Raw genomic sequence first — 27,861 nt, 5'->3', positions numbered from 1 at the left:
CATGTAAAGCCAGGCGAGAGATGCACAACTGTAATAGCAATGCTGGAAGATGGCGACAAGAGGATTATGGGTTTGCAGTCTAAACAGGTGACATCCTGTCTCAAAACTCATCAGAGAGGACACGACAGATGGTTTGGTGGATAAGAGTGCTTACTGTTCTTTAGTGGACCTGGGTACAATTCCCAGCAGCCACATTAGGAGGGACCTGATTACATTCTTCTGAACTCCCCAGAAACAGGGCATACATGTAGCGCACATACACATATACATAAAATATAGAACAAATGCATGTTCTAAAAAAAGGTAGAGAGCAAGAGAAGAAAATGGCCGGCAAGCTCTGTACACACAGAGACAGGTAAAGGTGCATAAATGCACAAACCCCACGGAACATGGTTTAATAACTGTTGGGGGAGAAGAAAGGGGCAAAGCCAGTCCCAGTCTTTACTTTGTAAAGTTCTCTCTTGTACAATTTCCTTCACCGAGATTTGTTTCTTGGTGGAATAAGAAAATAGCATCAGATGTGGTCATTTTGTCTCAGAATTTCTGATTACAAGTTCAAAACATTTAACAAGAAACAAGAATGAAAAAAAAAAAGGATTGAATATAATGCCTCACAGTGCTGGGCAAGGCAATTAGAAAGTCCAGAAAACTATGTAGCAATCATATAGTAGAATGAGTGTCAAAATTGAAAGGCAACTAGATTAAACTAAATAAGTTAAAATTTTGAGTTGTTTACATAAAATCGAATCTCATTTCATTTAAGTCAATTCCCCTCAGACCTATGTACAGAAAGTGTTTCAATGTATGAAGTTCTCTGTTGTCCTTCTGCATAAGTAAGAGAGAACAAATGACTGTCAAATGCGACTAAAGTCAATGTAGTCTTTCACAGATCCCAGACTGGGCCAACCACCTCCAGTGGATTTGATTATTACTAGCCTGATATTTTCAGTCAACAAAAGAGTAAACTGGCACATTTCTCCAAAGGTGGGCAAATTTATCATTACAGCTATATAGTGTGCGCACACGTACATGCGTACAGGCGTGTGTTGTGTGTGTGTGTGTGTGTGTGTGTTGTGTGTGGTTTTAAAGTATGACCTGTCCTCAAAAAATAAAGTCTATTTGTTCTAGATCAAAACAAGCTTATTACATGGGAGCATAAAGAGAATGCAGAATAGAAGGAAGTAATGTTCTACCTACATGGCACAACGAGAAATCGAGTAGAAGTCAAGACCATGGAAACCACAAAACTTTGGGTAAATCTAGTCAGAGGTTCTTTTTATCCTTCAAAACTTTATCTTTATAATCTTTATCTCTTCTGAGAATGTTGTATTTAAATGTTTTCTAGGCACTTGTTTTCCTTCTTTGTATGTGTTTCCACTTAAAACCTATCATCTTAGAACCAGGATTCCTCAATTGAAGCAAAACGCGCTCACAAATGATTTATATGATAAGTTTTTCCTGAATTTTCCCAGGAATGGTATCAATGGTATCATTCTAGAAGCACAGGAAGGATATGATGGTGCCTTTGTAGACAAGAGCTTAGGTTTTTCAAGAGATATCATAGTGACTTAAAAGAAAAAAAAATCTTCTTATTATTTAACACAACCATAGTTCTCAGTAAAGTTGGTTGATACCCATCTAAATTCCATTTTCGTGGAAATAATGCTCATTTGCATTTATTAAGTTATTTTTCTTGCTATAGTTCCAATTTACCTTTTGTATTAGTGCAGGTAGAGTCAGTAACATGTAAAATAATAAAAAATTGTAAAAGCGTAGAGACAGGCAATTTTCTCTTTAAATGTTTTGAAAACTTTACTTTAATACATGTGAACAGAACTTATTGCTAGAATTTATTGGTATGTTAATCTGTTCAGTCTGGATTTAGCCAGAAAAGTAGTAATATTGTATTGTTTTCTTAATTACTATACCCAAACTCTAGTAAGCAAACTATTTCTGTAAAAGATGTAACAGTAGCCATTTAAGTAACTGTATACCAATGGCAAGAAGTCAATTTCTTCTGTTACAACTGCAAAACAGACACAGCAATACATAAATGAACTTGCACGAAAGGGCGAATTGTGTTCCAATACAATTTTATTTTTTAAAACTAGGGAATACATAGTAATTAGATGGCCTCTGATCTCCAACATGGTATTTTTATAGAAAAGGCAGGAAACAGACAAGATGATACAGGATAGCTCCATTACTGTGCTGGCGTTACGACTGCCAGTGCTATGACTAGACTCTGACTTGAAAACTGGAGTTCTAATCTTAAAATGTCAAGGGTATTTAAGTTCAGTAGGTGAAGGTGCTTGCTACCAAGTCTGACAACCTGAATTTGATCCCTGGACCTCAGATGGTGCAAAGAAAGAATTGTCCTCTGACTTCATATGTGCACGAGGACACTCATGTATCCATACACATACATAATACATACTCACTAGTAAATAAACTTTAAAATGTGATTAATTCTGGAAATAGACAAAAGGCAGAATTCTTTTTTGGATCATTTAACTAAATAAACTATTAATTGAATCTACTTGGAATAAATGAGAATGCTAATTACTAACAAAATTGAATGAGTGCTGAGTTACATAGTCTTTGCAATATTAACTGAGCATCAGTTCAACCTTACTCAGTACTTAGGAGGCAGTAGAATATTATTTAAGATGTGTTACATTTGTTTATGCTGTGGAACATTTGTTTAATGATGCAAAGATGTCTTGCATTCTTTTATGTAAATTTGTTTAACTCTGTGAAGCTGTGTTACTTGCCTGTCTAAACACCTGATTGGTCTAATAAAAAGCTGAATAGCCAATAGCAAGGCAAGAAGAGAAAGGACAGGTGGGGCTGGCAGGCTAAGAAAATATATAGGCGGAGAAATCTGGGAGAAAGATGAGGAGCAGGAAAAGGAGGAGGACTCCAGGGGCCAGCACCAAGCTACATAGCAAGCCAGGGAGTAAGAAATAAAGAAAGTAATAAATAGAGAAACGTAAAAGCCCAGAGGCAAAAGGTAGATGGAATAATTTAAATTAAGAAAAGATGGCTAGAAATAAGCCAAGATAAGGCCAGGCATTCATAAGAGAGTCTCCGTGTGTGATTACTTGGGAACTGGGTGGTAGGCCCACGAAAGAGCCAAAAAAGAGTAGAAAGTAAAAACAACCAACATCACTAGAAGCTAAGTAAAATAGAAGCTATGTGTTGTCATAAGTTTTTTCTTTGTTTATTTTGTTTGTTTTGGTTTTTCTAGATAGGGTTTCTCTGTGTATCTTTGGCTGTCACTTTTTCAGACCAGGCTGGCCTCGAACTCATGCAGATTGATGCTGGGATTAAAACATGTGCCACCATGCCCGGCTAGTCATAAATTCTTAACTAGAATCACACATTACAGTTACCTGAGAATTCATTTTGGGAGAGCCTCTTTAAAAAACATGCATGCTTTAAGTCCAGGATGGAAATCTGGAAAAGATTGCAAACCCTAAACACTCCCAGCTTAGAATGGCTGCCAAAGGCTTATAGTTTATGAAGACATGAAGCTCTGAAAATTTCCTAATTTATGACCACCACTTTTGTTGTTATGGGTGAAGTAAATGGGCTCTGTAATCAACAGGGGTCTCCACTTTCATTTCTGTCATTTCCTAGCTGTACAACATTAAGAAATGTCTCCATGAATGAGCTTCCTTACGTGGATAAAACAGTATTTAATTCAGAGCACTGGGATAATGATTCAACTAAAATATATAATCACACTTAAAAGAGTTGGCACGATGCAGACATCAAGGCCAAGATAGCTATGAACTGTTTATTACACATTCCTAAATTACTAAGAATAGTATCAAGTATACAGCAACTTAAACACCAGATTCAAAGTTCCAAATCTTTACAAACTGTGAGCACAGGGTGCAGTGTGGCGGCTCTGGCTTGTCTTATACTAACCAGCAGAAGAGGTGTCCTTTCCCGCAGTCCACAGCAGGGGCTCTTAGCAAGGGGAAGCTGAGTGTGTCAGACCCAGAGGGATTTGACCCCTGTTTTGTCAGTCTGACTGCTCTTTCACAGCCTGCAGTTGGACACCATTTAATGGCAGGATTATTTTCAACAAAGGCCTGTTTTAAAAACCATAATAATTAGAAAAACAAAAGAAACTATTTCAGCTGCAAATTCTAAAACAGAATTGTATCTCCACAGTGATTAAAAGCAAACAAAAGAATGAAATCAAACACAGGAGTTTAGCTTAAAAAATACTAAAACCAGAACTAGAAATACTTCAAAAGCAAATATATGGCATTTACCTTAGTAATAGAATGGTTTTTAAAAACAGTTTTTCTTATTCTAAAAGGTAGGTAAATGATAACAAAGTAAAAATGCAATTATCTGCAAAAAGGTGTCTATCCTAAGAACGATTTGGTTCATATTAAGCTACTTTTTCATTAAATGTAAGCAAAAACTTGTGTATAATTATGTTATATTTAATACTAAATTTCTAAATGTCATTTTGATAAATACATAAAAATCAGTATTATAATACTTTCTACATTGAAGAGGTAGGGCCTAATGTTTTTAAGATTATATAATAGTATTTAGAGTAAGAAAAAATCATACAAATTAAAATAAAAGTTTTAAGTTATATACACAAAAAGAATAATTCTCATCTTTCTGATTTACTATAAAATAATAAAAGAAGAGAAAAAAAAGACCCAAAATTATAAAAAATATTCCTCTCAGGAGTATAAAACTATTGTTTGGGAAGAGTAGCTACTAGGTATTTTGAATGCTATTTTCAACAATTACTTATAAAAAAGGGACAAGAAAAATTAGTAAAGAATATCAATAGCTTTTTTGTGGGGCGTTAACTTTCATTTTTCCTTTTATACTTATAAAATGCTGCTTTGGTTCAAAGTTTTAATAATATTACCATTCACATATGCATTTTTTTTCTGGAAAACAGCCACTATTTTGTTTATAAAAATAAAACACAGGCTTTAATAAGCTGGTACCATACCTTAATATCAAACTGTAGGTAGCGTTTGTCCATCTCCTTAGAAACTACACTTTCTATAATATCTACAGCACAAGTTGAAAGCATTCATATGCAGGGCAAGAAAATGTTATGGGCTTCACCTTCTTGAATTTTCAGATTTAAAAACCTGTTAAAATATCAATTGACAGAAAAAAGGGAGAGGATGTAAGTTATTTGTATATCCTAAGACTTTCTTTTTGATGAATTTTCTATGAGAGTGTTGTTAAAATAACACCAAGAGGTGTATAGCATGCACCAGAACCTGTGTTTCTTCTCCAGTCCTCATTCTCTTTATACATACATATATATACATATATACACATATACATATATGTGTATATATAACTTTATATATAAAACATATATATAAACTTTATATATAAAACTTTATATATATATATAACTTTGTACATAACTTGTACTTATTTTATTTTGTACTTTCAAAAATCTGAAACATTTTTCACAAAAAAAACTCAGACCCGAGTGATCTAGTAAGGTCATATTAAATACTCAATATGCTTTCCCTTAAAATAAATGGGAAATTAACAAGAGATAAATCAAGGATTTTGTAGGAGCAATAGAGTATACAGCATACTTTTTAAAAGAAAAACTTTTTTCTTTTTATTTCTTTAGATGAGTATTAAAATGAGTTCTGTGTTATTTTCTATGTACACTCATGAGGTAGTAAGAAAAACTCATATTGCAAAATAGTTAAATCAACTCAGAAAGTTTTGAGCTAGAAAAATTTTAGTCTTTAGCAATTTATTTTAATGATAAAAGCCTTATTTTTGCCATATTTTAATGAGCATACTAATATGTACTTCTCAGAACTGCTAACACTGATTAGATAGTAAAATATATGCAAAAAGAATCTATGTTTTGGAAGGTGTTATAACTATTATTTAATATGTATATACAAGTAAGAAACACACTTATTAAGTCTGGATTTTAATGGAATTAAATTTTTTTTCAGACAAGCTCTTACGTACCCTAGGATATAACTGAGAATGTGCTCTTGCCTCTATTTTATATGTGCTGTTGAGACTACAGACATAATGCCAGCAGGACAGGTTTATACTAAGGTTGAAAACTCACATGTTAACGAAGCATTCTACCAACTTGGATACATTCCTAGCTGTGGATTATACTATATTTAACAACTCTAGAGAAAACAAAATGAGAATAGGCAAGTAGATAATGACTGTCTGGCTCTTGGGATCAACATGACTTTTCCGTTAGTACTATCTATTAACTTCACTGCACTTCAGGAAGATAAACAATCAAGGAAAACTTAGAAGACTGCATTATCCATGAGGCTTAAGCCTTACTATTTGTAAGAACGTATCTGTGAGGGTGTCTTTTAGTCCTTGGCGCAGAATCTGCAAAGCATCTGGCCGTAATGACAATGAAGAGATGGGGAAAGTAAAGTAGATGGGAAGTTCTAAGTTCACACTATTCTTTAAAACCAAGTTTATTTTTCTATGTGTTGCTGACAGAATGTTTTGTTTGTGTATTTATTTATTTGTGTGTGGTGGTGGGGTACACACACTACATACAGTGTGCACATGGAGACCAGAAGACAACATGCAGAAGTCACTCCTCTCCTTCCAGAATGTGGGTGTGGGGAATTAACTCAGGGCATCAGGCTTGAGTCCAGTGTCATCACTTGCTAAGCTGTCGTCTCTCGGGCTAGACTCCTATTAAATCTAAAAGATTTTTAGTTTTGATGCCAACCACCCAATTTGTTTTACTGGTGTCTGATTTGACAAGAGCTGTCCTGGGTCAGATGGAGAATGCTAGAGAGCCATGCAGCAGCAATGAAAACGATAACAAAGAATTAAATCTTACTAAAACCTTTTTCTGACTAGTCTTTGATAAGAATGGGAATTAATATGATACGAGTTATGTGAGGAAGGTCAATAAAGGTCAAAAAATTCAAGTAATTCCCAGGCAAGGTCAATTTTCACATAAAAACCAAGTTCAACAATGACAAGATGTAAAACCCAGGTAACACTTCCTCAAACAGTATAGTTAATACTTCAAAACTGCATACACAGAAAAGATTTTCTGCTTCTAGAATTGGCTCAAAGATTGATTTAGTCTGTAAGTTTTGACTCTGTAAATTAGCTTATTTGTGCCAGCTATACTGACTTGATCCTACTGGACTAAAACGTCTACTCTACGTTTACATCTAAAACAAAACCAGGTACACTTATTTATTTTGACTCTTTGAAAAGCAGTTTGTTTCCTCCAAATGAAGTCTTGCAGAACACCTAACAGGACCACAAATGAACCAGTATACGGATCAGGAGGCTTTATATCTATTTGTGGGTGGGAGAAGGGAGGTGGACGAGAGAGAGCCAAGGACAACAGTGAGGTTTTACTGCACACATGTATACAAGTGTAGCAGTGTGTGTACATATGTGTGTGGGCCAGATGACCTCCACTGTTATCCTAAAAACACTATTATCCAACTTCTTTGAGATAGACTCCCAAAGTCATGGAATTAAGAGTGCTAGTTTTTAAAAATGAGGCTAGACAGGCTGGCCAAGGAGCCCCACCCCGGGTTCGGACTTCTCTACTTCCCTAGCACTGGGACTGCAAGTGTATGCTACGATGCCTGACCTTCCTGTGCGTTCTTGGGATTGAGCTTGGTTTCCCATGCCTGGGCAACCACTTCACTCACTAAGCTCTCTCTCTCTAATCCAATGAGTAAATTTGAGAAGCTAACAGAGATATTAATTATCGTGATTATGATGATTGTTTAATAGTATACACGTATGTCTTGGTTTATGAACATTATGTACATTATGTTCAAATGTACAGATTGACATATGTCAACTGCACCACAGCAAAATTGTAAAACAAAGCAATACAAAAACAAAAAAACAAAACAAAACAAAACAAAAAACAAAAAACAAAAAAGCCAGGCCTTTGCTTTCTCACTCATGTAATGCTCCCCAGAGGCCTATACTGGCACCCAATATTCCATGAAAAAGTATGAAAGATTTTCTTAAATACTTATGACATATTTTGCTTCAATCATCAACTAAAGTTTTATGAGTCTCCAGAGACAGTAAGATAATGTACTGCGTTTGTTTTAGAAGCACTTTCAAAAAGTGCAACTATAAAGTTAACACATAATGAGAATGTATAAATCTAAGGAAGGTAATAAAGAGGAAATGAGAGAAAAGCATGAGAAGCAAACTAAAATTTCCAGTATAATACACACCCAATCTCTAGCATAGGCATTTGAGTTCAGAATAATAAAAAAAGAATTTAAAATATCTGCATTCTTACAGATTTTCAAGGCTATCTACTTGCTTTAAAAAATTCAGAGACCACACTGCTTAAAATTCTTGGGATAGAAGATGGAAACTGATTCTTGATATTTACATTAGATCTGAAATTCATATTATGTGTAATATAAATAAAAATACTAATACAATTGTTTAGATATACTTTCTTTGATGTCAAAGAGGAAAAACAAAAATATTCTTTGTAATAAGGCATAGTACATTTCAGTGTAACTCAGAAACCAATATAAATGAAACAATGAAAGCAAATAATTTCACTACCAAACCAAAGGTGTCAGCATGTAGTAAGAGATGAATAAGCTGTTCATATACTCACGACTCCCAACATCCTCTACAAAAATCATGTCCACAAGGCATGTCCACTGGATCTTCAAATACAGAAATACTGCACATACAGATGTCACACTGGAGATGCACAAGAAAAGTGACTTAGCAGGTCATACTCTGGAGAGAAGCAATACATTCATTTTGTTCAATAGTTTAATGACAAAAATTATTGCAGTAATTATAAATCTTAAAAACTAAATGTTTCAAGCTACAAAGTCTGTTAAGAGTACCTAGCATGGACTGAAGAATAAATATCAAGACTTCCTTTCTTTTAAAAAATATTTGCTATAAAATTTAATGTCTTAATACAAAGACCTAACTTAGTTTACCTATTAATCAGCACTGTGCATTAGGAAATGGAAACATAAGAAACAAATTGTTAGCATCCACTCAGGTTAAAATCACACAGGTGTACCACACAACAACCACTTCAGTGTGTGGCTTTCACTCTATGCTTACTGGAAAATGCACAGAAACAGCAACTTTGCACTTTGAACACAGAAATTCAGGATTTTAAGAGTGGCAAATGGGTTGGGGAATGTGGCTCAGTGATAGAGTATCTGCCCAACAGGGTTGAGCAGCTGGGATCAAGAGTTAGCACCTCCTACCTTCCCTTCCCCCCCTCAAATAAATAGCAAAGTAAAGTTTTCATGTAAGGAAGTCTAACACAACTATGTTACCTTTTAACATGACTTATGAGAAACAAAGATTATGTTAAAATGTGAATTATAGAATAGGATTTTACTTTCCTAAATGGTTCCTACTAAGAGAAAGGGGTGCTTTCATATTTATTACAAATTCTGCATGGCTAAACCATTCAAGAAGCATATCTCCTCCACAGCACACCAGTCACATGCTGCTTATCTCACACACGGGCATGTACTAAGGACCAACTCAGAAGCTCTGCTACACTGAGCACATGATTATACAAATATTCTGTAAATGCTTTTTAAAAAACCAGCGTTCAGCAAATTATTTTAAAAATTATGTTTTAGGTTAAACACGCATACTACAAACTAAGTTTTAGTATTTCAAATATGTTGTGTTTAAAATACATTGAATACTTTTAGGTGAAAATATAGGGCATGCCTTTTCATTTTTTTTAAACTGATTTTTATTGAAATCTACATTTTTCTCTGCTCCCTTCCCTGCCTCTCCCCTCCCCACTTCAACACTCTCCCATGGTCCCTATGCTCCCAATTTACTCAGGAGTTCTTGTCTTTTTCTACTTTCTACTTCCCATGTAGATTAGATCTATGTAAGTCTCTTAGTGTCCTCATTGTTGTCTAGGTTCTCTGGGATTGTGATTTGTGGGCTGGTTTTCTTTGCTTTATGTTTAAAAACCACTTATGAGTGAGTACATGTGATAATTGTCTTTCTGGGTCTGTGTTACCTCACTCAAAATGATGTTTTCTAGTTCCATCCATTTTCCTGCAAAATTCAAGATGTCGCTATTTTTTTTTCTGCCGAGTTCATGCCTTTTCTAAACTGTTTTGAAGTGAGAAATATTTTGCTTTTTCAACCTATAATTCAGAGATCACAAAAACATTCTGTGGTAGGAAGAATTTACCAAAGCATGAAAATTACTGAGCTTTCAAAGCAAGGTACAATATAACATAAACAACCACCCCATGGAACAGTATCACATAGTTTCAAAGTTGAAAGACTAAAAGCAAAGCTATGGGAAATACACTAAGCCATACCAAACTGGTATCTAAATCCCCAGGAGACAGACTGATTTCATCTGGAGAGGTGACAGAAGAGCGTGTTGTCCTTGGAGTTCTTGGGGAAGGAAGAGTGTCCCAGGCATTGTACCCACTTGGTGGTGGAGTTGGCATCTGCACACCTGACCGTTGGCAGCAGTTCTCTGGGTTGGACATCCAAGCTTCAAGTAATTTCTCCCTGTCCCAATCTAAAAAATAGAACAGATGTCTATCAAAATACAGAAACTATAATGTTTTGAAACCTACTAATCACAGAAACAGGATAAATGAGGATGATATATGTCACCCAAGTTAACAAAATCACAGAATTTATATACAATAGTAACTACAAAGGCATGTCTAGGTAGACTGAAGTTAGTAATGTTTTAAAATATAATTTAAACTCTATTACAAATATCAATATCTAAACATGTGCTCAGAAATTCCATTTTTATTGATATTTTAATGGCTCATATCATTTAGAATTTACTATTTTCTTTAGTAGAAATTTAATTTAGCCACTTTCCTCTTCTAATTCATAATTTTGCAACTGTCTTCACAATGGTCTCTAGCTGTAAAATGATTATATAGTGCTAAAGATCATTTGGGAAAAAAACTAGAAATAGAAGAAAATTCCAAAGGAGATTGAGTTGTAAGCAAGGTTTTAGTGAACTAAGTATAAATATGTGTTAGGGGAATTTAACTCTGGCTTAATTTAAGGCAGATAATCTTGCTTCTGTAAACAATTATAAAATGGTTAAGTGAAACATGTTACTATAAAATCCAGTTTTTTAAAAACAACAAACTAGAATATTCAACTATTTTGCTTGGGGATACACACACACACACACACACACACACACACACACACACACATATCCTAATTTATTTCTCTCAACAAAGTTTTCAGTTATTATTTAGGAGAAGAAACCAGGATGCAGGGACGTTACTTAACTTACCTAAGCTCAGAAAGAGACTTGAAACCTCTCTGAGATTCCAAGAGTGTGTTCTTTCCACTAACACACACTGTCAAGTGTATTAAAAGTGCCCCCCTCAAATGTAAAACAGAACAATATAATCTAGTCATAGCACTTATTCATAAGAGCCAAAGTTAGCCTACAAATTTGATACATGGATGGTTATGTTTATCTTAACACTAACTGCAACAAATAATGAACTCAACCTAGGTTCTAACCAACAGATGAACAAAGAGCCCCTGCCCCCCACATCAACCTAGGTATTAATAACAGATGAACAAAGAGTCCCTGCCCCCACATCAACCCAGGTACTAATAACAGATGAACAAACGTGTTTTATCAGTAGTGATTCATTATATTATATAATCACAGACAAAGTTTGGCACACATTCAAGTTAAATGCACGAATATTCTGAACAGGAACATTCAGTCTAGCCGACAAAACGAGCACTGCAAGTCAAGCTAAACTGATATCGGTAAAACTATTCATTGTATTATAATGCCAAACTCTCAATGACGCATTAGGAAAACAAGCATAGGGGGAGAGATGCCCCAAGACCAACTCTATCTTACTCTTGGAATAGGAAAGTGGTTGAGTGTTAGAAAAGGTAACTCATAACCCAGTATGTTCAAAGAGAAAAACAGTATTGGTATTTCTTCTTAAGATTGAAAAAAGTGCAACACATTGAAAAATAATTCTTGACTTTATATAGAAAGCTTAAAAGGAGATTATTAGCAGAGTAAAAAGACACTTGCAAACAGGAGGAAATCTTTAGTAGATATATATTGCTAAAATTAATCATACTCTATCCCCCAACGGCCCAGTCAGTACTTGGACGAATACACAGTTCTCAAAACAAACACAAACGTCAATACACACTTTTTAAATGATCGCATTTGGCCACTGGGAGTCCATCTCTCTTCAGAATGACTAAAGACGTGGAAGGCTAGGGACCCTTCGTCACTGCTGGCTGGGTCTTAACTGGTACAGCCAATATGCAAATCAGCATATAGGTATCTCAAAACTGGAAAAAAAAACCTGCTACATACGACACACTATACCAACACTTCTAGGCACAGAGTCAAAAGATTTTATACCTTATCACAGAGATACTTGCATATCTATGTTTGTTGCTAGTCATAAAAGCAAGGAAGTGGAATCAGCCTACATGATCATGAACATGAAGAGACAACGAAAAGGTAGCACATGCACTGAGATTTAATTCATCTGTAAAGAAAATGAAATGACAAAAATTTCAGGAAAATGAGTAAGTCTAGGAATTGCTATATCGAGGCAACTCAAACTTAGAGAAATACTGCATGCTTTCGCTTATGTGGGTATAAATATGGGTACATCATGAAATAGAAAGGGGACAAGATGGAAAAAGACTTTAAGGTAGCAGAGAGGTTATTAGAATACAGTGACATGAAGATGGAAAGGGACTGCTGAGGCTGCAAGAGTGATAGGCGGCAAGAGAATGGAAAAGGAGGGCAAGGGAGTAGGATCGACAAAACGAATTGGGAATGAAAATGTCAAAACTTCTTACTTTGTATGCTAACTAAAAAAACAAAATAAAGAATCTACATACACATGGTCAAATGAGGTTTTAGGTGAAAAGGCAATGAGGCAGAGAAGGTGGGGTTTTTTAGTAAAGGACAAATTTCCATGCAAAACTTATAATTTTAATCTATATCCTATAAAAACAAACTAAAATTTTATCATAAAACTGGACCTGGGAATGTAGCTTAGTGGTAAAGGTCTTGTTGAGCATACATGGTGTCCAAGGACTGATCACTAGCTACAGCTTCAGAAAAAAGCTGTGAAGCACAAAGAAAGCACAGAGGGAGTCAGGCATGGTGACATACAATTGTGACTCCCATATTGGGGAGGCTTGGACAGGAAGGTTGTGACACATTTAAGACTAGCCGAGGGGGGCTGGAGAGATGGCTCAGAGGTTAAGAGCACTGGCTGCTCTTCCAGAGGTCCTGAGTTCAATTTCCAGCAACCACATGCTCACAACCATCTGCAATGAGATCTGGCGCCCTCCTCTGGTATGTGGGCATACACAGAGGCAGAATGTTATATACATAATAAATAAATAAACCTTAAAAAAAAAAAAAGAGACTAGCCGAGGGTACAGAGCAAAATCTTAACCACAAACCAACTAACTAGATCAGTCAATCAGCCAAACTCATCAAAATTCCAGATAAAATCTTCGTAGCTTTAGGTTAGACACAGGCTCTATGAGGCAGAACTGGCAACAGCAATGATCCGTAAAATAAATAAAATGATACTTATTAAATAAAGTTTTTGGTAGCAAGAGAAAGATACTTCTTTTAAGCTAGAAAGCAAATCTGGTTCAAACAAGTAAATAATGAATTTAAAATACCAGAGGAGAGCTCAGAACCTGTTGCAGACATTTCAACCAATTAAAATTCATCTCAATTAATGAATCTTATATAGTCCCTAATGATGGTAAATTGGTGTGGGAGTTCCTTCTGTTTGTGTGTTGCTTTCATAGGATAATGAATAAAGAAAACTGCCTTGGCTTAGTTGATAGGGTGGAACTTAGTAGGCGGAGAAGACAGAACTGAATTCTGGGAGAAGGAAAGCAGAATGAGGAGAACCGCCATGGAGCTGCCAGAATCAGACATGCTGAATCTTTTCCCGGTAAGCCACTGTCACATGGCAATATACAGATTAATAGAAATGGGTTAAATCAAGATGTGAGAGTTACTCAATAAGAGGCTAGAGATAATGGGCCAGGCAGTGATTTAATTAATACAATTTCTGTGTGGTTATTTCGGGTGTAAGCTAGCTGGGCGGACGGGATGAAAAGCAGGCTCTCATCCTCCAACAGAGGCAATTCCAGGATTAAAGCTTCAATCTACTGACAGATGTACTGTTGTTGAATAATCTTTCTGTGCAGTATGAAGATGTACCACATTTATTGGTTTTATAAAAAGCTTAATGGCCAATAGCAATGCAGGATTTTGATACAGAACAGAGAGGACACTGGGAAGAAGGGCAGACACCAAGGAGATGGAGAGCAAGCAGGATGGGCACTACAGAGATGAGGTAACAAAGCCATAAGGCAAAAAGAAAGTTAATAGAAATGTGTTAATTTAAGCTATAAGAGCGAGTTAGAAACAAGCCTAAGCTATCAGCCGACTTTTCATAATTAATAACAAGTCTCTGTGTCATTATTGGGGAGCTGATTGATGATCCCACTGATGAAAAAGGCCAAATATAGTACTACTTAAAAAACCAATTTCTAATAGAAAACACCATCCTGAGTGAGGTAACCCAGGCCCAAAAAGATGAACATGGGATGTACTCACTTATAATTGGTTTCTAGCCATAAATAAAGGACATCGAGCCTATAATTCGTAAAAAAAAAAAAAAAATCCTAGAGAAGTTATATAAGAAGGTGAATCCAAAGAAAAACATATAGTTATCCTCCTGGATATTGGAAGTAGACAAGATTGCCGGACAAAAAACGGGAACTTGGGGGTGGGGTGGGATGGGGGGAATGGGGGGATGGGGAGAGAAAAGTGTGAAGTGAAGGATGGGAAGAGCTTGGGGGAATAGGATGATTGGGATATAGGAAGGGTGGATATGGGAACAAGGAATTATATATCTTAATTAAGGGAGCCATTCTAGGGTTGGCAGAGACTTGACTCTAGATGGGTTCCCAGGTGTCCAGGAAGACGCCCCCAGCTAGGTCCTTGGGCAGCTGAGAGAGGGTGCCAGAAATGTCCAGATCCTATTACCATACTCATGAATATCTTGCATATCACCATAGAACCTTCACCTGGCATTGGATGGAGAAAATGACAGAGCCCTACATAGAAGCACCAGATTAAGCTCCGAAGGTCCTGATGAGGAGCAAAAGGAGGGAGATCATGAGCAAGGAAGTCAGGACCGTGAGGAGTGCGTTTACCCATTGAGACAGTGGGACAGATCTAATGGGAGACCACCAAGTCCAGTTGGAATGGGACTGATTGAACAGGGGACCAAACCGGACTCTCTGTGGCTGACGGTGGAGGAGGACTGAGAAACCAAGGACAACGGCGATGAGCATGAACTCTACAGCATGGACGGGCTCACTGTGAGCCTTGTCAGTTTGGTTGCTCACCTTCCTGGACTTAGGGGGAGCTGGGAGGACCTTGGACTTAACATAGTGAAGGGAACCCTGATGGCTCTTTGTCTTGGAGTGGGGGTATGGGTGGAAGGGAGGGGAGGGAAGAGGGAGGAGGACGGGAGGAGATGGAAATTTTTAATAAAAAAAATTTAAAAAAAGATAAAAAAACCCAATTTCTAGTGGATCCAGATCAGGGACATTTGTGGAAGCAGGACATTTACTATTTTAGTCTGAGTGTGTAAGACATTGGTTTTCAATCTGTGGGTTGTGACTCTCTTAGGGAAACCATTTATTTCTGATGTTTTTAGGAACTGAGACACTGCTTCCCTATCCATCTCCAGGCAGGTCCACCCATATACATATGGGCCAACATATGAGTACCTGGAACTGTATGCTTTAAAGGCTTTCAGCATTAGCAAGGTTGAGAACCACTCATGTAAGATAGGTATGTATGTATGTATGTGTGTGCTGTGTATAGAATATAATGGAAACAAGAAGAATCCCAAAAGATGCAAGGTAAGAGAAATTCCTAGAAGGGTGGCTTTTAAGGACAAATTGGGATACATGGTAAAAGAACTGGAGAGTCTAACAGCTCAGATGAAGACACTGGTGTCACAGGTCTACTTTAAAAAACTGGATGGGTTTAAAGTCTGGGGAGCCAGTGAAGAGTGTGCATCCGTGCAATGATGGGCTCAGATTTGCATTTTAAAACAACACAAAGTATGTACTGGATGAAAGGAAAACAAAACTAAAGATTAATCCAAGTTAATACAATGCTGAAAACTGGTAAGTCTAAATTCCAGGCATCAGTGGGAATGGGAGAACAAAGAATATGAGCTGAGGCTGGGGTACTTAAGAACAGAAATGATGGGAACTAGCCAGAAATAACATGATGAGGAGTGAAAGATAACATTCAAATTTTCTGCCAGGGTAATTGGTGAGATTGGTGTCCACCTATCAGTGAGTAGTTAACAGAGCATAGTGTTAGGTAGTATGGAAAATGACTGATAAGCACTTAGACATACAGTTTAGAAAACCTGGTTACCGTCAAGACTATAAATTCGCAGCTATTATCAGGTCATTTTAAAAACTATTGGTTTCATAGTAGTTCACTTAGCAAACTTGTTTAAATGTATTTATTTCTGAGCTTGACCTCACATCTTAAGATTCTGATTCTCTGAAGTTTGCCTTGGAATCTATGTTTAATTTCCCAGACCATTCCTTTTATAGTAAATTTAGGAGTCATTGGTATATAACTAGATCACTGTGGTTCAGAAGGAAAAAATGATAGACCCATGAGAGCACTAGTGATAATGGTGTGATTCTGGAGGGTTAGCCAACAAACTGGCAACAGTGGTCCTTAATCCATGACGAAACACCGAGTTCTGAATAATTATTTATTTATTCATGTATGTATGTATGTATGTATGTATGTATGTATGTATGTATGTATGTTATTTTGAGACAGGGTTCCTTTGTGTAACAGGTCTGACTGTCCTGGAACTCCTAGCTTTGTAGAAGAGGCTGGCCTTAAACTCACAGATCCACCTGCCTCTGCTTCCCAAGTTTTAAATTATTATGAACAAAGATGACACAAACATTTTGGGAAGTAACCAAGTAACATTCTATTTTGGTGTTCAGGATAAAGACCCCTTGCTAAAAATAGACAACTAGTGTAGTAGCATTTCAAATGTATTTTAATAAATAAAGACTGCCTGAAAATCTGAGAGTAAAACAGTCCTACTGGTCAGCCTTAAAGACCACGTTATGATAACCACACCTTTAATCTCAGTAGCCACAGGAGTTACCATAGAAACTAGGTGATGTATGCCTTTAATCCCAGCCCTAGAAAGGATTATAAAATGGGAGGAAACAGCTCTCAACACAGTCTCGTGAGATTCCTAGAGGCAGGATCGCCATTTCAATTAGAGGTAAGAGACAGCGGCTGGCTGTTTTGTTTTTCGGATCTTCAGGTTGAACCCCAATTTCTGACCTTGAGTTTTTATTAATCATGCTTCAAACTAGAGCTTCAAATAACTGGAAGAGAATATTTACTATTCTGTTTTAAAATGTATTTTGTTAAAATTCAGCACTTACCTTTCTGTTGTGGGATATTTATACACTGTGTCAAGATGTATTGCTGTGGTTTGTATAACAACAATCTTAATGGCCAATAACTAGGCAGGAGGTATAGGCCAGACATCTAGGCAGAGATAGAATTCTGAGAAGAAGAAAGTTAGAGTCTCCAGCCAGAAGCAGAGAGGAAACAGGAGGTGCAAGATGGAAGAGAGATAACACAATGTAGCAGAACATAGATTAATATAAATGGATCAATTTAAGTTGAGAGCTAGCTGAGACAAGTCTAAGATAAATGTCAAGCTTTCATAATTAATAAAAAGTCTCTGTGTCATTTGGGAGCCGGCTGGTGGGACTGAGAAAGACTCATTACATTCCTTTTTATTTAGACAAAAAGGGGGAAATGTGGGATATTTGTACACTGTGTGGAGATGTATTGCTGTGATTTATGTAACAAAAAGCTTAACAGCCAACAGCTAGGCAGCAGAGAGAGAACTCTGGGATGAAGAAAGGTGGAGTCGCCAGCCAGACTAGAGGAAGAAGGACATGCAGGAGGAGAGGTAAAATCCACAAGTCACATGGCAGCACATAGATGAATAGAAATGGGTTATTTTAAGTTATAAGAGTTAGTCGGGAGACCACCAAGTCCAGTCGGAATGGGACTGATGGAACAGGGGACCAAACCGGACTCTCTGAATGTGGCTGACAGTGGAGGAGGACTGAGAAACCAAGGACAATGGCAATGAACATGAACTCTACAGCATGGACGGGCTCACTGTGAGCCTTGTCAGTTTGGTTGCTCACCTTCCTGGACTTAGGGGGAGCTGGGAGGACCTTGGATTTAACATAGTGAAGGGAACCCTGATGGCTCTTTGTCTTTGGAGAGGGGTGGAATGGGGGTATGGGTGGAAGGGAGGGGAGGGAAGGGGGAGGAGGAGGGGAGGAGATGGAAATCTTTAATAAAAAAATGAGAAAAAAAGAAAGAATATCATACTTTAAAAGATTGCTTCTTATTTGCTACAAATGTTATTAATGAACTTAGATGCAATAAATAGTAAAATATCACCACTTAGAATCAACTAATTGTTTCTGAAAAGAGCTAAAGGAGGAAACTAACACTTTTGGAAAAAAATGTGCAAAATGAGTATATTTGCATAACAGTAAACTATATAAATAGTACACAGAATAGTTACTAAGGGCAAAAAGTTTAATAAATAAATACTGTGAAGAAAATTATCAGATACTACCTGAACAGAACTATCTAACTTAGTGTCTCTGACTCAACAATTTATAGAAATATTATAAACCCAAGCAGTGGCTTATCAAGCTGCATCATAAGTCATTCTGTTTTCTGAATTACTCATAAAGCATAACTTTCCTGTTCTATCTCTTTTCTAAGGATAGTTTCCCTAACAATTTGGCCTTCCTCTCAATACTTAACTAGAGGCATAGATGTTGAGTAAGCTTCATAGTAATGTAAATAGAGCTAAGAGGGGGTTCCATCACATTCATATGCTCTGACTATTTACTTACTCAAGCATCATGCTGTATTCACATCCTACGCTATCCCCAGTAGCCAACCTGTGAACCTGTGAAGGAAGATGGAACTTCTTTATTGGCATATTTCCCATCTTCTCTCTCTCTCTCTCTCTCTCTCTCTCTCTCTCTCTCTCTCTCTCTCTCTCTCTCTCTCTCCTCTTTCTTTCTTATCCCCTCCCTCATTCCCTTTCTCCTTTTCTCCTTCCTCCATTAATTAATTGAAACTCATCTATTTGGGGAGAGGTAAACTAGTTTGTATATTACCAGTTCTTGTCTTTCCCAATTTTATGATATATTAAACACAGTCTTTTAATTAAACCTTTAGGTGTTTGTGGTGGTTTAAATGAGGAGGGCCTCTGTAGGAGCATATATTGGTGAAACTTCTAGAAAAGATTAGGACGTATGTCTCTGTTAAAAATGTGTCACTATAAGTGGTATAAAAGGTTTCAAAAGCCCAAATTATTTCCAGTTAACTCTCTGCTCTGCCTGCTGCTTGATGATAAAATATAAGTTCTCAGCTACCTCTCCAATACCATGTCTGCCTGTTTAATGTTATGTTCCTCACCATGGTAGTCAATCATAGACTTAATCTCTAAACTGGAAGCCTCAAAATAAACACTTCTTTAAGTTGAAAAAAAAAAAGAGTTAGTTAGAAAAAAGCCTAAGCTAAGCTCAAACTTTCATAATTAGTAAGAAGTCTCCGTGTCATTATTTGGGAGCTGGCTGGCAGGATAGAGAAAGACTCCTTACACCATTCTTTTTTAAAATTATTTTGAAGTCAGAAAATGCTGTTCTTTTAAGCCAGATAAAATAGCAAATATAAGTTTGAAAAGAGAGTATAATCCAGCATGCAAAAACTTCCAAAGTGACTGTGCTAAGAACCACAGAGGTCAAAGTGCAATCGGAGTAAATTTTTTTAGTTGGTTATATCTTTAAGAAAAAAAATAACCCAAAGCAATAAGTTAAAAAAATGAAAAAACAAAAATATCTTATAAGAGATAGTAAGTTCTCAAATATTAATTTCAATTTGTACATTTCATGTGAGAAACAGCTTCTGAATAAACATAATTGATAACACAATTTAATTGAGCGATACAATTTGATACTTCAATGACTTCAACAAAAATTACTCAGCAGCTAAGTCCAAAAAGAAGTTCTAATTTTCTCTTTGATTTATAGCCACTCCATGCATCAAATGTGAAGTGTTACAGGGTGACGACCACTAGAGCAACACGTGCACAAAACCATGTGCATTCATTAAAACTTCACATTACAACTCAGAAATACCGCGTTTAACTCTGAAGTTTCAAAAGGCACTGAGTTATCACAAGTAAAAGACATTTCTCATTACCATGAGCTCGAAGTAGCGCTTCAGCAGTAAACAGAGGGGCCTGGAGCATATCTGCAGTCTCCACAATAAGCATATCCTTTAATCTACGAAGATCCTGAGGCCTTAATCCTTCATATGGCTTTGGAAAGAAGAGAAACAACGTTAAATTGGCTATTATATTCTATTTAATATTTCAGTTTCAGTTCAGATGTGGAAGGACCTTTTGACTCCACTACTTTGATTTTCAGTATATCCTTGCACGGGTTCACTTTAAACCAGAAGGGATTACAATGAGAGAACAAAACTGTACACCACAGTACAACAATTCTGGATACTATATAAAAAGCTACAGAAATAAAAACAGAACCATTAAGTAATAACCATTCTTATAGTTCTCATGTAATTTTATCTAGTTTACTACTGATGAGAGTCCGTCATGTGCGAATATACGAATGCTCATGAGGCACAGTTTCCGGAACTAAACAACTAGACAGTAACCTCTTCTAGTAGTAAATAGAGAACTAAAGATCACATTTAAAAAGATGCAGAATTTCCCAAATGTTTAGGAAGGAGAAAAAAAATCCACAAAACCCCCAAACCAACTGAGAATATGGTCTGGCAGCACCTACAAGTTGTTAGAGAGCTCGGGAATATGGTGTATCTCACATACTGTAGTTGATTTACAAGTATTTACAATTTGATACGGTTTCTAATCCCTTGATTTTTTTTAAAAAAATATCACGACAACCATTTCATCAGTTCTTATAGCGCATGTGAGTCGGGCTGTTCATAAAGGTAATTTCTGAGGTAAAACAATTCACTTCATGATCTCTATATGTCTTCTAGCAGTCACATAAAAGGTAACAAATATGTTAGTTTTGTAAAGACCAGTAAAACTATAAAAGTCTACTTTTTTACAAAAAGCGTACTATTTTAAAAATACAGAAAAATTGAAAATCCATAAAGAATTGTAAAACACAAACATGCAAAAAGGTGCAAACTTTTATCTCTAAATTTATCCAAGGTTAGAAAAACAAGATAACACTTAATGTTGATAAGGTTTAGAAAGCTGGTCTTCAGATTCACTAGGTTGAAAAGAATATCTTTCTTTTACATATAAAACTACATATAACTTAACAATCTGGTGTCATGAGCTTTCCTTTGGAATATTCATGTTTTAACTCATGGTAGAATTCTATTCCAATGCAAATAAAAAAAAACCATCTGTAGTGTTACTTGAAAAAGAGAATGCCAGTAGCTCAAATACATATTAACAGAGTTATGCAACACCTTCATGTTACATCATTCATTTAAAATGATTTCCCTGAATTTCCAAAAATTCAAAGAGTTAAGAATAAAAACTGTTAAAAATAAAATATGTGAGTCGGGCAGTGGTGGTGCATGCTTTTAATTCCATCAGAGGCAGTCAGAACTCACAGAGTTCTAGGCCAGCCTGTTCTACAGAGCGAGTTCAGGGACAGTCAGGGCTATACAAAGAAACCCTTTCTCGAAAAAAAAAATGAACAAACAAACAAAACAACCAAAAAAAGGGGAAAGAAAATATGGAATATCATTACAACAACATAAAATTAAGTAAGAGGCAAAATGCTGAGGATTATTGAAAACAACAGAATGATAAACTTTAAAAATAAAAATCACTAGGATGTTAAGGAACTACTAACAGTGGCAGTGCGCACAGTCTTTAGAGCTCTTCCAATTAAATGCTGAGAAACAAACTTAGGTTAAACATATCTTCTACCACACAGCATAAACACCCTACTTCATTTGTGTATATTCCTGCCATAGCTGTGATCATATGATCACATGAAATTAACTACAAAGAAATGGAAATTTAACTCATGGTTCTATGATTAATCTATGATATCATTAAATGAAAACTGCAACTTAATCCTAAGTATCATGAGAAAAGTGTCCAAAGTTTTTTGTTAAGCTAATTATTAAATAGACCTATAAGTCGTGAGGAAATAGAAGCTGTCATAAAAAACCTCCCAACCAAAAATCCCAGGACCAGATGGTTTTAATGCAGAATTTTACCAGAACTTCCAAGAAGAGCTGATACCTATACTCCTTAAGGTGTTTCACATAATAGAAACAGAAGAGTCATTGCCAAACTCCTTTTATGAAGCTAAAGTTACCCTGATACCAAAAACCACACAAAGACTCAACCAAAAAAGAGAATTACAGACCAATCTCGCTCATGAACATCGACGCAAAAATTCTCAATAAAATACTGGCAAACCGAATCCAAGAACACATCCAAAAAATTATCAATTATGATCAAGTAGGCTTCATCCCAGAAATGCAGAACTGGTTCAACATACAAAAATCTATCAATATAATCAATCATATAAATAAATTGAAAGAAAAAAACCATATGATCATTTCATTAGATGCTGAAAAAGCATTTGACAAAATTCAACACCCCTTTATGATCTTGGTCTTGGAGAGGTTAGGGATACAAGGTTCATATCTAAATATAATAAAAGCAATATACAACAAGCCAACAGCTAATATCAAATTAAATGGAAACTCAAAGCCATTCCACTAAAATCAGGAACAAGACAAGGCTGTCCACTCTCACCGTATCTCTTCAACATAGTGCTTAAAGTTCTAGCAATAGCAATAAGACAACGTAAGAGATCAAGGGGATTCGAATCAGAAAGAAAGAAATCAAACTTTCGTTATTTGCAGATGATATGATAATGTACAGAAGCAACCCCAAAAATTCTACCAAAGAAGTCCTACAGCTGATAAAGACCTTTAGTAATGTGGCAGGATACAAGATCAACTCAAAAAAAAAAAAATCAGTAGCCCTCCTATACACAAAGGATAGAGAAGCAGAGAGGGAAATCAGAAAAACTTCACCTTTCACGATAGCCACAAATAGCATGAAGTATCTTGGGGTAACACTAACCAAGGAAATGAAAGATCTATTTGACAAGAACTTTAAGGCTTTGAAGAAAGAAATTGAAGAGACATCAGAAAATGAAAAAAATCTCCCATGCTCTTGTATGGGTAGGATCAACATAGTAAAAATGGCAATTCTACCAAAGGCAATCTATAAATTCAACACAATCACCACAAAAATCCCAACAAAATTCTTCACAGACCTTGGGAGAACAACAATCAACTTTATATGGAAAAAACAAAAACAAACAAACAAACAAAAACAACAACAAAAACCTAGGATAGCCAAAACAATCCTATACAATAAAAGTACTTCCAGAGGCATTACCATCCCTGACTTCAAACTCTATTACAGAGCTACAGTAATGAAAACAGTTTGGTATTGGCATAAAAACAGAGACGTTGACCAATGGAATCTAATCGAAGAGCTGGATATTAACCTATAAACCTATGAACACCTGATTTTCAAAATAGGAGCTAAAAGTATACAATGGAAGGAAGAAAGCATCTTCAACAAATGGTGATGACATAACTGGATGTCAACCTGTAGAAGAATAAAAATAGATCCGTATCTATCATCATGCACAAAACTCAAGTCTAAATGGATTAAAGACTTCAATATAAATCTGACCACAATGAACCTGATAGAAAAAAAAGTGGGAAGTTGACTGCAACACATGGGCACAGGAGACCACTTCCTACGTATAACACCCCAGTAGCACAGACAATAAGAGCAACAATGAATAAATGGGACCTCCTGAAACTGAGAAGCTTCTGTAAAGCAAAAGACACTGTCATTAAGACAAAAAGGCATCCTACTGAAGGGGAGAAGATCTTCACCTACCCCGCATCAGACAAAGGTCTGATCTCCAAAATATATAAAGAACTCAAAAAATTAGACATTAAAATTCTAATTAACCCAATTAAAAAATGGGGTACTGAACTGTACAGAGAATTTCCAACAGAAGTAGTTCAAATGGCCAAAAGACACTTAAGGTCATGCTCAACCTCCTTAGCCATCAGGGAAATGCAAATCATAACAACTTTGAGATACCATCTTATACCTGTCAGAATGGCTAAAATCAAAAACACCAATGATAGTCTATGCTGGAGAGGATATGGAGTAAGAAAAACACTCATCCATTGTTGGTGGGAATGCAAACTTGTGCAACCACTTTAGAGATCTGTGTGGTGGTTACTCAGGAAATTGGGAATCAATCTACCTCATGATCCAGCAATACCACTCTTGTGAATATACCCAAGGGATGTCCAATCATACTACAAAAGCATTTGTTCATCTATGTTCATCGCAGCATTATTTGTAATAGCCAGAACCTGGAAACAACCTATGTGCCCCTCAATGGAAGAATGGATAAAGAAAGTGTGGAATATATACACATGAGAGTACTACTCAGTGGTAAAAAAAATGACATTTTGAATTTTTCATGCAAATGGATAGAAATAGAAACACTATCCTGAGTGAGATAACCAGACCCAAAAAGATGAATACGGTATGTACTTACTCATTAGTGGACTCTAGCCATAAACAAAGGGCATTAAACCTATAGTTCATAAGCCTAGAGAAGCCAAATAACAAGGTGAACCCAAAGAAAAACATATATAGATGCTCCTGGAAATTGGAAGCAAACAAGATCGCCGGGCAAAAGTTGGGAGCATCGGGGTAGTGGTAGGGGTGGGAGTGGAGTTGGGGGAAGGAGAGGAGGAGAGAGAGAAGGGAGAAGGGAAAGACTGGGGAGAGCTTGGGAGAGTGGGAGGGTGGAAATGGAGGAAGGGCAGATATAGGAGCAAGGAAGAAGATATCTACATTAAGGGAGCCATTTTAGGGTTGGCAAGAGACTTGGCTATAGAGGGGATCCGAGGTGTCCACGGGGATGTCCCCAGCTAGGTCCTTGGGCAGCAGAGGAGAAGGTGCCTGAACTGGCCTTGCCCCACTGTCACACTGATGATTATCTCGAATATCACCATAGAATCTTCATCCGGTGACGGATGGAAATAGAGACAGAGACCCTCATCAGAGCAAAGGCCTGAGCTCCCAAGGTCCAGTTGAAGAGCAGAAGGAGGGCGAAGACGAGCAAGGAAGTCAGGACCTCAAGGGCTTGGTCCACCCACTGAGACAGTGTGCCTGATCTAATGGGAGCTCACCAAATACAGCTGGACCTGAACGAGCATGCGATCAAACTGGACCCTCTGAATGTGCCTGCCAATGGGGCGGACTGAGAATCCACCAATAAAGGGCACTGGGACCTGTTACTACTGCATGTACTGTCTTTCTGAGACCTTAGTCTATTTGGATGCACACCTTCCTAGTCCTGGATAGAGGGGAGGGCCTTGGACTTCCCACAGGGCAGGGTTCCCTGCCCTTTCTTGAGCAGGGAGGGGGAGGGAGGAGGATGAATGGAGAGCAGGAGGGGAATGGGAGGAGGTGTAAATTTTTGAATGGAAAAATAAAAAAGGGAAAAATAGATCCTTGTCCTACAAATGTACCACATGTAAACTTTATGGCATGCCAGTTATAACACAATGATGTGTGTAAAAATTATGAGAGCTTAATGTATAAATAGATGTCATTTGAAATTTGAAAAAAAGAAAAGACGCTCAGTCCACTGAGGCACTTGTGCATATAGGTCTGATGCCCCGAGTGATCTCCCACTCCAAAACAGCAGCAGAAGAGAACCTGCACACACACACATACACATGCAAATTCTAGCCATAGAAGACACTTAGAGGAGAAAAAGAGATGGCTTCTATTTCCTCTCATATCAATGTTTTTATAGCTGATCCCTGATGGTAGCCTGGAAAAGAAAGGAGAATAAAGTTACACAGAAAGTCCTTCATCCAACTTCTTTCAAGTGGTAGTTCTTGCTTAAATGCCCATACCTGGGGTAGCCTATACTTTTACCTGATAGGAAGCTTTGCCCCTACAAAGCAATTAGATTTTGGTTCTGCTAGCCAGATTATCTAGCTAAGATAAAGTCCAGTATGTGGGAATCTGTCAGGAGAAGGATATGTAGCCTTTCTCTGTGTACTGCCATTTTTCTTCACTAACTCAAAGGTGGGCATATAAACTACATTTTAAAATGCGTATTTTACAGAGGTCTAACCATCATCAGTGTTTTAGAATTAAAAAAAATCATGGTTTTCAGTTTTTTTATGGTAGGTACCATATAACCTAATTAAAAAATGGGGTACATATCTAAATAGAGAAGTCTCAATAAAGGAATCACACATTGCCAAGAAACACTTAAAGAAATGCACAACATTCTTAGCCATCAGGGAAATGCAACTCACAACGACCCTGAGATTCCACCTTACACCTGTCAGAAAGGGCTAAAATCAAAACCACGAATGATACCTCATGTTGAAGAGGATGTGAAGCAAGGGGAACATTCTTCCATTGTTGGTGGAAATGCAAACTTGTACAGTCACTTTGGAACTTAATATGGTAGTTCCTCAGAAAAATTGGGAATCGATCGACCTCAAAACCCAGCTATATCACTCTTGGGTATATACCCAGAGGATACTCCATCCTATCACAATGACAACTTTATTCATAATAGCCAGAAACTGGAAACAAGCTAGATGTTCCTCATCCAAAGAATAGATAAAGAAAATGTAGTACATTTACACAATGGAGTATAATTTAGCTGTTAAATAATGATATCATGAAATGCACAGGCAAATAGATGGAACTCGTAAAAAATAAAAATCCTGAGGTAAGCCATACTGAGAAAGACCAACATGGTATGTACTCAATTATAAATTGCTATTAGTTGTAAAGTAAAGGATAATCATGCTCCAATCCACACACCTAGAGAGGCTGTTACAAGGAGGACTCTAGAAGGGTTGCATGGATCTCTCTGGGAAGGGAAAGTTGAACAGATTTTGCTGTTGGACTGGGGGCAGGTAGGGATGGGAATAGCATGGGAGGAGGTGGGAGAGGGAGGAGCAGAGGAAGAGTACAGGGAGATAACTGGAATTGGGAGGTATTTGGGGAATGATGTGGAAACCCAGAGTAGTGGAAACTACTTTGAATCTGTTGCATGAGTTCTAATTGGTCTTAATAATACAAACCTGGAGGTAAGTATCAGGGCAAATGCTGAAAGATCTGGGGCAAATGCTGAAAGATCTGAGAGAAAGGAGCAAGCCACAGCCAACTCTTACTTTGTTAACTTCTTAGACAAAAAGGGGCCAACCTCCTGTCTCCTCCTGCCTCAGCCATATCACTTCCCGTCTGTCCATACAGACCTCCTGACTATGGTTAGCTAGTGGTTAGCTCCACCCTTTGATCTTCAGGCAAACTTTGTTAAGAGTACAAACAAGGTATCACTACAGAATACATAAGGGTAACCATTGCAAGGATTCCTAGTAAGGGAGGATATGGAGCCGGATCTGGCCATCTGTAACCAGGTAAGATTTCCAATAGTGGGACTAGAACACCAACTCAACCACAAAAACTTTGACTGTAACCATGTTAACTGCTT

At 37.0% G+C, this 27,861-nt stretch overlaps 1 protein-coding gene across 1 annotated transcript in view; it reads right to left on the bottom strand.

The window, feature by feature from the left end:
• Ankib1 (ankyrin repeat and IBR domain containing 1) overlaps positions 1-27,861 on the bottom strand; it is a 143,350-nt gene that overhangs the window by 38,853 nt on the left and 76,636 nt on the right. The window contains 7 exon segments of the mRNA XM_038318432.1: positions 3,937-4,103; positions 5,000-5,067; positions 5,070-5,097; positions 5,099-5,144; positions 8,651-8,739; positions 10,365-10,573; positions 20,453-20,570. Of these exon segments, the coding sequence (XP_038174360.1) occupies positions 3,937-4,103; positions 5,000-5,067; positions 5,070-5,097; positions 5,099-5,144; positions 8,651-8,739; positions 10,365-10,573; positions 20,453-20,570 (725 nt within the window).

The sequence above is a fragment of the Arvicola amphibius genome, chromosome 2 (assembly GCF_903992535.2).
Source record: "Arvicola amphibius chromosome 2, mArvAmp1.2, whole genome shotgun sequence".
Classification (NCBI taxonomy): domain Eukaryota; kingdom Metazoa; phylum Chordata; class Mammalia; order Rodentia; family Cricetidae; genus Arvicola; species Arvicola amphibius.
Note: the sequence above shows the minus strand (reverse complement) of the source record. Positions and strands in the feature narration are given on the sequence as shown.